Source organism: Clupea harengus, chromosome 5 (assembly GCF_900700415.2).
Source record: "Clupea harengus chromosome 5, Ch_v2.0.2, whole genome shotgun sequence".
Taxonomy (NCBI): Eukaryota; Metazoa; Chordata; class Actinopteri; order Clupeiformes; family Clupeidae; genus Clupea; species Clupea harengus.
The window spans coordinates 8,404,666-8,417,414 of record NC_045156.1 but is presented as its reverse complement, the minus strand read 5'-3'; the positions used below and the strand labels follow the sequence as shown (position 1 = coordinate 8,417,414).

Here is a 12,749-nt window from a genome sequence, read left to right as displayed (position 1 = left end):
CATTTAAGCATGATCTTGGTATCCTTTCCACGTTGTAAACAAGCTTAGCAAAATCACTTCCATCACGTTCTCCTTTTCCGAAAAAGTAGGCCGGGTCCTGCCTGTGGGTCCTCAGAAATTATACGTACACTCTTTGAAACAGGAAAACATAATATTTTTTCTGTGTAGCGGGCTGTATCTGGATATTTCTTTAAAGATGTTATCGATATTTAAAACAATCCCAACTCATATGGTAAGAATTGTAATATAGACATTATGGGTCTGCATGTTTTGAGTCACAACTCGCAAAAGCATTGTTGGTTAGGATTGATTTCTCGCCAGCTAGCTATAGTAGCAATCTAACGGGAAGTTGAGGAACGTTCCTTAAAAGCATCTGTGCTGACAGCTGTCGAGTTAGCTTAGTGATATTTGTCAAGTAGTTTATGCATCTAGATGTTACAAAATGGAATACATCTTCAGAACTGCAGCTAATGCTTGCATGAAAATAATGAAACGGTGCTCAGTCTTATGTTCGGGTATGTGATTGCTGGCTAATGTTGAGCCAAGATGCAAATTAACGTATACCGCCCAAATCGAGTCACATAAAATGAGAATAATGTTTGTATTGCTCGTCTTTAACTTGTGCTATTTCCCTTGTAGGACTACAAGGGTCAGAAATTAGCGGAACAAATTTTTCAAGGGATCATTCTGGTGTCAGCGGTAAGCCATTCAATTGTGTTCAAATGACTTATGGAACACTTATCTAGTGTATTTTTTTGCAATTGAAATAATCTTTTCCCCTTCACAGGTGATTGGATTCCTATACGGTTTTATCATTGAACAGTTTGGATGGACCGTGTACATAGTTCTGGCAGGTTTCGCTGTTTCCTGCCTGGTGAGTTTTAAACTCATGTTTTATGTAGTGTGCCTTACATTGTCTTGGGAATGGCTATATTAACAGTTACACTAACCAAATAATAGGTAAAGATGGCAGTAATGTTCCAGGTGTTGTCCTAACCGCGGCCTGTCATCTCTCGCAGCTTACCCTACCCCCCTGGCCCATGTACCGCAAAACCCCCCTGAGCTGGCAACCCGCCCTACCCGAGTCATCAGGAGATAGCCGCGAGAAGCCGCCTCAAGAGAATCTGAAGAAGAAGAAGCACAAGTAGCTTGTACATGACAATTTCGGTCTATGCCGAGCGCTAGTTTTGTAGATTTTCAAAATGTGAGTCTTGAAAAGCAAATAATGTTGTGAAAGTGTGCCTATACCGGTTTGTATGCCAAAATCAGACGCAGATGTTGAAATAAAATAAATCAGATTTGTGACTTTAGTCGACCTTTAAAATGTTGATAGAACACTGTGCTCTCCAAAGTATCTTTAAAGGGATTTATTTATAAATTCAATTTAAATATAACATCTACAGACTCTATTTACACACAAGATAGATTACTTTCAGGATTTCCTAGATTTTAGTATAACTACAATTTAACATTGTTTCATTTTTTTTTTTTTTTTTTACACACCATATATGCCATCATCATTATCTACTAAAAACATTAATTCACATTAAGTGTATAAAAACAACAGTATGCCAGAGTGCTGTAATTGCATATCCAATATGAATGAAAACTTGCATTCTGTCAAGAACATTCTTATCACCAAAGAGAAACAATTGTACCTCTACAAGAAATGTGTTCCTAACATGCAGGACAGTGATTGTCTGTAACAGACTAGAAAAATGATTGCGGTCAGAATGACCTCTTGTATCAGCAGTTGACAGGTTGTCCCTTACAAAATTCTAAGTTTTAAATGCAACATCCTCAAAGAACTTCAGCTGGTGAACCATCACGGCGTAAGACTTGTATTTCTCGTCTCCCATTTCTTCCATTAGACGTTGCTGTGACGGTGAGATAAATTAGTACATTAGATTAGTACATTAAATTAGCACATTAAATTAGTACATTAGCAGTTATTCAGTCCATCCTATCCTGCCTGAAAACCACACAATGTCCCCAGCACAGGTCTTCAAATGAACAAACACACTTTGAGTAAGACAGCCAGTGAATCCAAGGCTTTTCCAGACTGTGGTCCACTCACCTCCCTTCTCTCCTCGTCCTCCTCCAGCATGATGTCCAGGACTCTGTCCAGCAGCTTCACCCCTAGACCTTTCACCACGTCAGTCCGCAACTGTTCCACAGCTCTCCTAATCTTGGCGGGACCAGATGTGTCACCTTTGAGGAAAATGACAATAAAACCAACTCTGATTAGTTACCTCCTTAACTGGTTGTCACAGTATCAGTATAAAAATCATTCAAACTGTAAATTCTTGTTACAGCAGCAAAAGCTTGAGTTTAGGTGAAGAAAACCGTCAGGTCTGCAGCTGGTGCAAATCAATTTCCTTGCGGTTTTTTTTCTTCAAAACTTGATCTTATGTCAGGCTTTTGTAAAATAAGACCCTAGAATCTACATGAAAGTGAAGTACCAACCTGCACAGAAATCGTTGAGCAGGAAGTCATCCTGCACCTCTATGGCTTTCCCATGGAGGACCAGGGTGTCTTTATATTTCCGATTTAGCTTAAACTCAGACTGGGCTTTAGAGCCTGATCTAGTTCCGTCTGATTCACAGGCAGCATCTTTACTATCCATTCGTAAAGTTTGTGTCATCATCTGAACCAAGTCCTGTATTTCACAGGATTCATTTTTCCTGAAGAATTAAAAGAAAACAAAAAAACATTTATTTATTAGTATTTGTGCTTAGTTAGATTAGTATCTGGGTGATACTCCTAAACTCATTGGAGACTACATTTTCTCCCAAAAGCTTTCAAAGCTACAGAAATGCTTGAAAAGATAAAAGTTGTGCGCTTCAGTGGTCTCCTGGTGTCCCGGAAAAGGGACAGTCCAGGATGGGATAATAGCGGAGAGTAAATTCACTGCGACCTCGGCCTGCGTGTGTGTGTGTGTGTGTCCTGTGTCGCCACCTATATATGCACGTGTGTGTTGCTGTGTGTCGTTTGTGCGACAATAAAAACAGACTGAAGTCAGTCTTGTTTAAGGACTGAAGTGTGAGTACTGAGACTAACCCCTGTCATACGCGGTCACAGTGAGAGCACTCACCCCTCCCTGCCTAACCTTGTCATGCGAGGTCACAGTGAGAGCACTCACCCCTCCCTGCCGTCTCCCTCAGAGCGCTCGGTAGAACTGGTGGAGGAGCTGCACTCCTCTTCGTCTGAGCGCCGCCACGAGTGCCTGTCCTGTTTCAGGGGAGACACATCAGTCCTCTAGTGCTTAATGATGACACACCACTGAAGTGTGCGTCCGAGTCCGTGTTAAAAATTTCGCAACTGGCATCTTGAAATACGTCTATGAAAATGATCCACTGGTCTGCAAGTAAGGCTCAATCGATGAGTTATGATGGAAATATTTGAGTTAAACTAATAAGTGATCTCTTGGAGAAACTGCTGTGTCACATAAATAAACATGCCTAAGTGATCTATTTGGATGGTGGCTTTGGTCTTAAGTTGCACATGACCTTTCAGTGTTCCACCACACCGCTGTTGAATCAGAGAATGAGGATTAGGGAGCCGTACCTTGCTTGTTTCCATGGATACACTGATCGCCCTGTGGTAGTCTGGTTGGTCTGATTGTTTACAGCTCAGCAAAGCCACATCATATGATGCCCTTCTAACCGCAGGTGCAACTGAAAAAAAGACCAGAGAGTTACGCAAACAACTGCACTTTGTCTTACTTTACTGTAGATGGACTGCATTTGTATAGCGCTTTTCTAGTCACAGAGCACTCAAAAGGGATTTACATGTTAATGCCTCAGACATCTACCCATTCACACACCGATGGCAGAGGCTACTATGCGAGGCACCAACCTACACATCAGGAATGGTTTGGGGTTCAGTGTCTTGCTCAAGGACACTTCGACACTTGGTGAGGAGGAGTCGGGATCGAACCTGGCAACCGATTGCTGAACGACTCCTCTACCTTCTCAACCACTGCAGATTATTCTCATGCATACGTCACGGTCCTCTCACAGTCAACAGAGACTGAGACTTTCTGCTACTGTATGATTTGGGTGTTATCCAAATACGCATCCTTGCACCTTAAGGTGACACTGTAGTGAAACTGTAATGTATACCTGGCTGATGCAGATGTTCCTGTGATTGCCTCAGTCTTCTCCTCTCTCGCGCTGACAATGGGCGATCCTAAGAAACAAAATATATATTTTTGATCAACAAGCATATATCTGGTTCTTTTCTATTCTAAGCGCCTTGTGACAATTTGATAGTTTTTAACTGAATCTGGCACGGCTGGAAACCCCAGATCCCTTGCCTAAGTTTCCGCTCTAAGGGATTCAGGCTGTGGGCCATGTAAAGCACATTGAGACAGTGTGAATTGTTATTGGCACTATTTGAATGAACAAAATTGAATTCAGTTGAGTCTCAGAGAGTTTTACAGACGTAGCTTACCTGTGGGACTGGTGTGACTCTGTCCTTCTGGCAAGACTCAGTCTCAGGTGGGCCTCTGTCTTTCATCATTAAAGGAGCACCGAAGGCCTCCACCGGTAGGGGTGGTAGGGGTCTTGGAGCTTTTTTATCCTAACAGAGTAGATAAAAGCAGAGCCCCATGTGTTGCTGATGACTTTCTCATTTTTGTGCATTTTTCTGGTTTTTAGGTGCATTTAGGTACAAGTAAAATTTCCAATTGTTTCGTATGTAAGGGTTAACGGGCGCCGAAGTGTCCTGATATACGAATATGGTGGAGGCGAAGGCAAAGAACACCATGACACTCTTTTACACACAGCTTGGCTTAAATCTTCTGAAAAAAATAAAACTGTCTAATCTGTGTGTGTCATGAGTGAGAATGTGCCTAATCGATGCAACTCTTCTAAGCGCTGTCTAATTTCCGGACCTCACAGACACAAATTAAACACCATTTATGATACTTTATCAATGACGCAACTATGCCTGGTTCTGTGGATAAGGCTTCCACAGACACAACTGTTCATCCCTGTTCAGATCTTCATGACAGCGGGTGCTGTGGCCTCACCTTCTGCGGACCCTCCAGGCCATTCTCCCGGATCCTCTGCCGCCGCTGCCTCGGGTTGGAGGGCTCGGGGGAAGACGTGGGATGATGAAGAACATGACGCTCCCGCTCAGGGACAGGTGGTGGAGCTGCGGGTTTTGGAGGCTCCTGCTTAAACACACAAAAATAGAAGCATCAAAGGACACTGTAATGCTGTAACTATCCCCATATCAGACAGACATGGTTCCTCGTGGCTTGACAGGGAGAGAACGGCACTGACAACCTGGCGGCCATGTGTCACCAAGGAAGCACAAGCCCTGATAAATGTATGCATTCACCGCATGATGTCTTTATCTGAAGGAACACGTCATCTAAATGGCTGAAGGTGACTGAATGCATGCAAAGTTTTCTCCTCAGGTTCTTTCATCCATATTCACCGGGTTGATAACAAGTAGAGCAACAGAGATGCATGGTGAAAACAAAAGCAGCAGGCAAAAAGCAAACTTCTTACCATTACTGGCACTGGAACAAAGGCCTCTAGCAGCTTTTCTGTTGATTCTAAGCTCTCCTACGAAGACAAAAAAGCCAAGTATTTGAGTCTATACCCAGTATGAAAGTGAATCAGACATAGGGTACCAACCTCCTCCACAACAGGTAGAGAACACACTCCATCCTAGCTCAAAGTGATCTCTTACTTGAACTTCTTCAACACATCTGAGGTGGGAACCCTCTTTGAGAAGTGTCATTGTGTCATCTTTGATGTCCTGGATGGCAGGGGGAGAAGGGCTCTTGTGTTGCCCTAAGACATCTGCTACTGGTCCAGGCTTATGCTGATCAAGACCTGATATTCTTCGAGGAGCTGTTGTTGGAACGTTCATCGCAGCTTCCTGGAGTAATTTTATAGTGTCCTCTCTACTGTCCATATCAGTTGCAGGCGGCTGTATTTCCACTGAGGGCTTGAGTCTGTTTACAGATACTGGGATGATGTTGGAGGACGGCCATTGTGATATAGGTCCATTTGATATCCTCCTTTCCTCCTGCTCAGAGAGGTCCTGTGACAGCTTACGTGGGTGGGGCTGTGGGGCAGAGGGATCGTGTTTCGGGGTCCTCTTACTAACTGTAGCCTTCTGGTTGAGGCCATCATTAGACTTTTGATCAGGCACTGACTTAGGCATCCTCAATTTGCGGGGCTTTGGCTCCTCAACCTCCAATGGTTGCATAGCAATGTCAATATTACTGATGGTTGCTAGAGACTGTCCTGTTGTGTTCAGGATATCCTGTGTCGGAGATTTTGGTGGTAGAGGCATTTTTGATGGGGCGTTCTCTTGTATACCGTTGGATACATGTGAGCTGTGTTGTGGTGGGTTGTTCTCTTCACTCTATCAAACAACAAAAAGGTTGTTATAACTATACATTATAGCACTGTTATGTGCAAATATGTACAAAACAGTCTGTAGTAACATAATATGAATTGTGACAGAAGTGTAACAATGTGACTATGGTAATAATTATGATCATTCTAAATGTTGCAATGACCACTGAGCTTTTGTTACCAGATTCACGACAGTGACTTCTAAGGGTTTTAAAAGTAAGTTTACTACAACAGGCAAACTAGTGCAATGGATACAAATACTTGAATGTGTCTCTTCAGTGTCTGGGCATAACAAGGGGAACTGTGACCCCTACCTTTCTTCCTCTTTTGTTGCACTTGGTCTGGGGTAGTGCTGCTGGGAGATCATTCATGGCAGGACCTGTGCTCACAGACCCAGCACTGTTGGGCTTGTTCTTGATGGCTTTATTTCTGGATTTGGCAGCTTTCCTAAATAAGAGCCAGACAATTAGAACTATCAAGTCACCACGAGATCTGAATATCGTCAAGAATGTTATTTCCATAAGTGAATGCATGTGTTTTAGTAGGTTCTCCAAGCAGTTCACTCTCTTAATACAAAGTCAACATCACTACTCCTCCAACAATCCCCACAACTGCTCAAGCAGCCTTTGCAAAAAAGCAGTATGGTGACTGTCAGACCTAAACAAAACCTCCACAAACACTGGCTGTGTTATTCAAGCAACACCAATGGCCTGTAGGACACCGGCCTGCAGCTACAGCTTACTCTTTGGTAGCCTCCAGGAACATGGCGATCTGCTGCTTGATGTAGGGCTGCCGGAGGATCTGTTTGACGTCAGGCCGATCCTCTGGCCTTTTGCACAGCATCCCCTTGATGAGCTCTCCCAGCTGAGGGTTGTACTTACTGGGCATCTGTGGAAGCTGGGGAGTCAACAAAGAGGAGAATGAAATAACACAACATCTCCTTCTCTTCTAAACAAAGTAACCCACTGTGGCCAAAGGTGCACAAATCCTATCCTGCAAATCAAAAATTAAGAAAATCATGCACTCACATTTTTGCTACCCTCACTGCAGTGAATATGGTGCAAAACACATTCACACACCCGTATCAAAAAATGTGAAGACATGGACTAAATTTGCACATTCGCACATCAGTATGTAAATTCATGCAATGATGGTTGCACACCTGTACAATATTTTCTCACAAATACTTTTTTTTTCCCTTGGGTATTTTTGGAGCACAGTCAATAGTCAATAACTACAACTGCTTGAATCTGCCGCTACGAGTCTCAAATGCTGTTTTTTTTTGCTCAATAACAAGTACTGTGCGCTCTAACTTTTGCACCATATCTCAGGTAAATGTGTAGCAAAAGGAACCTTTTGATCTAGGCATTCCAATCAACCTGCGTGAAGAGCTGAACTATAGCATGAGCATCTGTACGGTTTGTATGAAATGTATGAAAAACTTTGGAGAAGAACAAACTAAGTTAACTAGTAGAAATAATGTTTTAACAGTAAATTCTCATTGTGTGGCCTTCAGCAACATGCAACAGTTACAGAACATTTTGCAGCCAAAGAATATATTCTATCACATTCTACAACAGATACCTTCATAGAAAAAGTTTCAGTTTTTGATTTGACGGACATACCTTCCCTTCTACAATGCGATATGCAAGTGAGTTCATGTCTTTAGCGTTGAAAGCGTGCTTCAGAGTGGACATCTCATACACACAGCAACCAAGAGCCCACACATCTGACTGCAGAGAGAAAAAAAACATCAAGTCACACATCAAGTTCTTTTTTTTTTTTTTTTAAACAAAAACCTAAACCATGCTGGCAACCACTTCATTTCGAATGCAGCGATGAAATAAAGTATTTTTGAGCTGATTTTGCTGCTGATACTTTATTTCTCCATGCAGTACAATCGGGGGTTCTTACAATTCCAAAATGATCTATGTATGTTACCTTGTGGTTATAAGGCTTGTTGGAGAAGAGCTCAGGACTCATGTAGTACGGGGTTCCTATGAGAGTGCTCGCCATGTCGTTCTGATTCTCCAGAACCTTGGCGATGCCCAGGTCACCTACTTTGATTATGTTTGTCTTGGTCAGGAAGATGTTCTGGGTCTTCAGGTCTCTGTGCAATATATGCTTTTCATGCAGATACTACCACAGTGCAAAGAAAGTGGAACAAGGATTAGTCAGTGTCAAATTCTGCAAGGGCACAATGTCCAGAGAATCCAACGGGATCATGTCCTGAGGTTTAACGATGCCCACTGAGACATAATTCATTACTACATCAAAGTTGCTCATCTACATAGATACACATAGGTCACAGGCATTATTATAAATACTTGCAACTGAATTATACCAGTACCTGGAGAGCCATGGCGATTTGGACAAACCACTCTACCACCTGTCTCTCAGGTAGGAGCTCGCCTTTCTGTTGCTTGAGCCGGTGGTATAAGTCTCCTCCTTCACAGTAGCCCATGACGATATAGAGCTGACAATCATCTCCTTCCCATGATTCCCTGTATGTCACAATGTTGGGATGACGAATCTGGGAGAGAAGCTGAGCCTCCTGTTCAGCCGACTTCCTCTCACGCTTGGAGGACGTTTTCAAGTTCAACTTCTTTGTGACATACTACAACAGAGAGGGTGGGATGTGTTTAACAAATGTTACAACTTTTTTTTCAAATCTACATCTTGTGATACACCATATAAACCACAGCATGCGAGAATGGGGTTATCTGACATTCCAACAGACAGCGTCTGTACGGGGCTCACAGTTGATTGGATTTTTAAATTTGGCTCTGATTTGTGCTGTGATTTCCATAAACCAGCTACAAATAAGAAATATTTTGTACAGAAAACTAATGTAACAAACTAAGTTAGCTCGTTAATGCTGGTGATTAATGGTTTAAGTCAATTTTAACAGTGGGATTAGCTAGATATGCTATGACAGCTGACTCGTTATTTATCCCACGTTAGATAGACATTGTTAGCAAGCTGGTTAACATTGATAAGTTCACGCTAGCTAACGAGGAAGTTTGTTGCCAGCTGTCTTCGCCATGTTTAGCTGTTACGTTACATTACCAGAGCGAGCAAGTTTGCTGAACTTGCTTCGATAGCTACGTCCCGATTACAGCAAAAGCAATATTATCATTCAATCAAGGATAGCTAACGATAGCTAACTTACCTGTTTTCGATCTGTTTTGTGCTTCACAAGATTCACCTCTCCATAGCTCCCTTTTCCAACAACCCTGACGAAAATGTAATTATCCATCATGTGACGCCCGACTTATTTGATTTTTAACATCTTGTTTGATCACCGCAAGCTCACTAGATATGAATAACGTGATGTTTCAAACGCGTAAAGATTTCGAAGTTCGTCTAGCTGTTTACATCATCAACATACACAGGAAATATACTGCCTCGTCACCAGGCAACACACAACTTCATTTTGTACTTTATCTTGAGTGGGCCTGTACTCTAATATGTTTAGAGGTTTACATTGCCCTCTGTCGCTGTGGAGTGTGAATTAAATCAGATCGTCTATAACCCTGAGCACATCTTACGACCACATTAACTTTCGGTTTTTTGAATGTTCTGGTAACATGAACAAATGGAATTCGACCCTCTCCACTGACTAACACAGTGTTAATGCAATGTGTGACGGTGCACATACATGACCGCCACGGCAGCAGTGAGCTGCCTTCATTAAGGAACAGGGTGCTAGTGTTTATCTGATGTGTGTGTTGCATGTTTATGTACATGAGTTTGTTTGTTTGTTTAGCGAACGTTTTGCTTGTGTGTGAACCCGACTTTTATAATAATATTAGGCTGCTCTATTATGTGTCGCTATGCCGTCACTAAGCCATTGTATACTACGTGAGTGTAGTCCATTTTCCCAGCTTTGTGGGACATTTGTTTGTTTAAGTATGGCTGCTATGAGCCACAGGTGTTGGTGCCTGCCATTGACACACCTAAAATCAATAATTGGCATGAGCCAATTGAGGTAAGTGTCAAGGCTACTTAAACCTGCCTTTTTCTTTTGTTCGGGAGTGTCCTGTTAATAAGGCGTAAGCCTTAGGAGCTTTCACTTTTGACCAGATAATGTGGTCTTTTATGCATATAGTCGACTTTAATTTTGTTTATTTGTTAGTAGCTATGATGCCCATGTATTGATCCTTTTGTAACGATGTGATTTATTTATTTAATATGGCCATTGTTTTACTGCCTTGTTGGCCTTATTTGGGAAAATAAAAACCCATCATTGTAACATCTTGTACCTCCTGCGTCCTCTTTCGAGTTTTACATCTTGCTCAAGACTGTCAAGCTATCCCTACCTTTAACATTTGGTGGCAGCGGTGGGATCCAGTGGCTGCGAGCGGCTCAAGGAGTTGACAGGGAGAAGAACACGCATCTGAACCGAGAAGTAGTACATGCTACGTCTGCCTGACTAGGGAGCTCCATGGACCAGCTGAGCTCCATGGGCCCCGACCAGCTTATCAAGCCCAGACACGACAGAAGAGGTTGAATAAACATCCAGCACACGTCTCCAGCCCGCCTCCGGCAGACCTCGACCAGGGTTCCAGCGCGACTGACGAGTACGCTGGGGCAAGAGGTACAGGCCATGCTGGAGAGGGGGACGATGGCGCCGTCGCACAGTGAGTGGTGCAGTCCTGGGGTCCTTGTTGGAAAAAAGGGACGACGGACTCCACTTCTGTGTGGTCTTCGCATCATGCAATGTTATTGCGGACTTTCTTTCGCGTCAACACAAGGACGCTCACTCTTAAGTGGGGGGTGTGTGACGGTGCACATACATGACCGCCACGGCAGCAGTGAGCTGCCTTCATTAAGGAACAGGGTGCGAGTGTTTATCTGATGTGTGTGTTGCATGTTTATGTACATGAGTTTGTTTGTTTGTTTAGCGAATGTTTTGCTTGTGTGTGAACCCGACTTTTATAATAATATTAGGCTGCTCTATTATGTGTCGCTATGCCGTCACTAAGCCATTGTATACTACGTGAGTGTAGTCCATTTTCCCAGCTATGTGGGACATTTGTTTGTTTAAGTATGACTGCTATGAGCCACAGGTGTTGGTGCCTGCCATTGACACACCTGAAATCAATAATTGGCATGAGCCAATTGAGGTAAGTGTCAAGGCTACTTAAACCTGCCGCCTTCTTTTGTTCGGGAGAGTGTCCTGTTAATAAGGCCTTAGGAGCTCTCACTTTTGACCAGATAATGTGGTCTTTTATGCATATAGTCGACTTTAATTTTGTTTATTTGTTAGTAGCTATGATGCCCATGTATTGATCCTTTTGTAACAATGTGATTTTCGCCACTGGTACTGAATCGCCAACCTTTGAATTTCGTCTCACAAATGTATCCATAACGTCAATATTAGCCTATCGCCCACTACACTTTCATGCTCAGGGAAAGGTTTTTTTATTGTCGTCAGGCCACGGAGAGGTGCTCGGAGAGGGTTTGCAACGTCGGACAGGGCTCTCCATGTCTCCGTGTCTCCGAAAACGGACAACCATAAATTGCGCTTCACAGACCTGCACAACTGCACACTTTGTGCCTGTTCTGCTCTGATTGGTTCGGTCTCATGCGAGGAGAAAAGATGAGGATTGTGGTTTATTTTCACAGGGCAAAAGGTGAACTGTACTGGATGTAACTTAGAAGCACCTGTACTTGTCAAGTGGTCAAAATGGGCTGCTCCCATTCTTCCTCTTTGCTGGGGCTTGGGTGGCTTCCCCTGACGGTAACGCTTCCATGACGAGGCTCCTGGGGCATGGCTGGTTGTGGAGAGGGACCTGGAGAGGGTGTGGGTGGAGCAGCTGACAGGTGTGGGAGGGAATAAGGACCCGGTGCTGTACCTGAATCTTCACCAGGTGTTTAAGACTTGTGCTACCTCTTCACCCCCTCATCGCCCTTATGCCTGTGCGATAGATCTGCCTCCTGGAACCACTTGGCCCAAAGGATGCATTTACTCTCTCTAGAGGTAGCAGTGCCATCAAATCCCCTTTGAACTCCAGCTCCCACCTATCAACCAGATCATCCGCAGTTACAAGTAATAAGTAATGTTATCCACAGCTAATTTACCACTTCAAGACATATCTCGGAAATCAGCCCCCTGGTTTCCATGGTGGGTGGCTCGCCAATTTGTAGGAAAATTGTAGGTGTTTGGCAGGTGGTTGACGCAGCAATCAATCTTTATTCCAGTAAAGTAGCACGGGGAAGACACTCCGGATTCAGCGGCACATATCTGAACAACAAGCATCTCCAACTCTAGCCATATATACTGTTTAAGACACCTCGTAGGCTTTTAATGTAAATGCTAACCTTTTGTTCTGTATTATAATCAGGTTTCTCTGACATGCT

General features: G+C 43.3%; 2 protein-coding genes across 3 annotated transcripts; one reads left to right on the top strand and one right to left on the bottom strand.

Moving 5' to 3' along the window:
* Positions 1-78: 78 nt before the first annotated feature.
* On the top strand, positions 79-1,310 carry spcs1 (signal peptidase complex subunit 1). Its single transcript, XM_012838559.3, has 4 exons — positions 79-232; positions 640-699; positions 788-874; positions 1,020-1,310. The coding sequence occupies exons 1-4, from the start codon at positions 197-199 to the stop codon at positions 1,146-1,148; spliced, it is 312 nt and encodes a 103-aa protein (XP_012694013.1). The 5' UTR covers positions 79-196; the 3' UTR covers positions 1,149-1,310.
* Positions 1,311-1,340: 30 nt separating this feature from the next.
* Positions 1,341-9,832, bottom strand: nek4 (NIMA-related kinase 4). Of its 2 annotated transcripts, none has more exons than XM_012838485.3 (16): positions 9,556-9,832; positions 8,734-9,000; positions 8,325-8,522; positions 8,009-8,116; positions 7,126-7,280; positions 6,698-6,830; positions 5,707-6,390; positions 5,523-5,579; positions 5,036-5,182; positions 4,456-4,584; positions 4,125-4,191; positions 3,568-3,677; positions 3,143-3,231; positions 2,467-2,684; positions 2,078-2,211; positions 1,341-1,877 (listed from the first exon to the last, which is right to left on the bottom strand). In XM_012838485.3, the coding sequence occupies exons 1-16, from the start codon at positions 9,643-9,645 to the stop codon at positions 1,779-1,781; spliced, it is 2,685 nt and encodes an 894-aa protein (XP_012693939.2). In that variant the 5' UTR covers positions 9,646-9,832; the 3' UTR covers positions 1,341-1,778. The 2 variants fall into 2 exon arrangements, with proteins under 2 accessions (XP_012693939.2, XP_031423451.1); XM_031567591.2 differs by having other exon boundaries at positions 5,036-5,179.
* Between the last annotated feature and the right edge of the window lie 2,917 nt (positions 9,833-12,749).

What these genes read in the sequence shown, in the direction of transcription:
- spcs1 (XM_012838559.3), top strand. Translation starts at nt 197, where the DNA reads ATGTTATCGATATTTAAAACAATCCCAACTCATATG. An exon ending in AAACAATCCCAACTCATATG is followed by an intron (nt 233 to 639) that starts GTAAGAATTGTA and finishes TTTCCCTTGTAG; the next exon opens with GACTACAAGGGTCAGAAATT. An exon ending in GTTTCGCTGTTTCCTGCCTG is followed by an intron (nt 875 to 1,019) that starts GTGAGTTTTAAA and finishes CATCTCTCGCAG; the next exon opens with CTTACCCTACCCCCCTGGCC.
- nek4 (XM_012838485.3), bottom strand. Translation starts at nt 9,645, where the DNA reads ATGATGGATAATTACATTTTCGTCAGGGTTGTTGGAAAAGGGAGCTAT. An exon ending in GATGTGTTGAAGAAGTTCAA is followed by an intron (nt 5,580 to 5,706) that starts GTAAGAGATCAC and finishes TTGTCTTCGTAG; the next exon opens with GAGAGCTTAGAATCAACAGA. An exon ending in GCTCAACGATTTCTGTGCAG is followed by an intron (nt 2,212 to 2,466) that starts GTTGGTACTTCA and finishes TTTTCCTCAAAG; the next exon opens with GTGACACATCTGGTCCCGCC.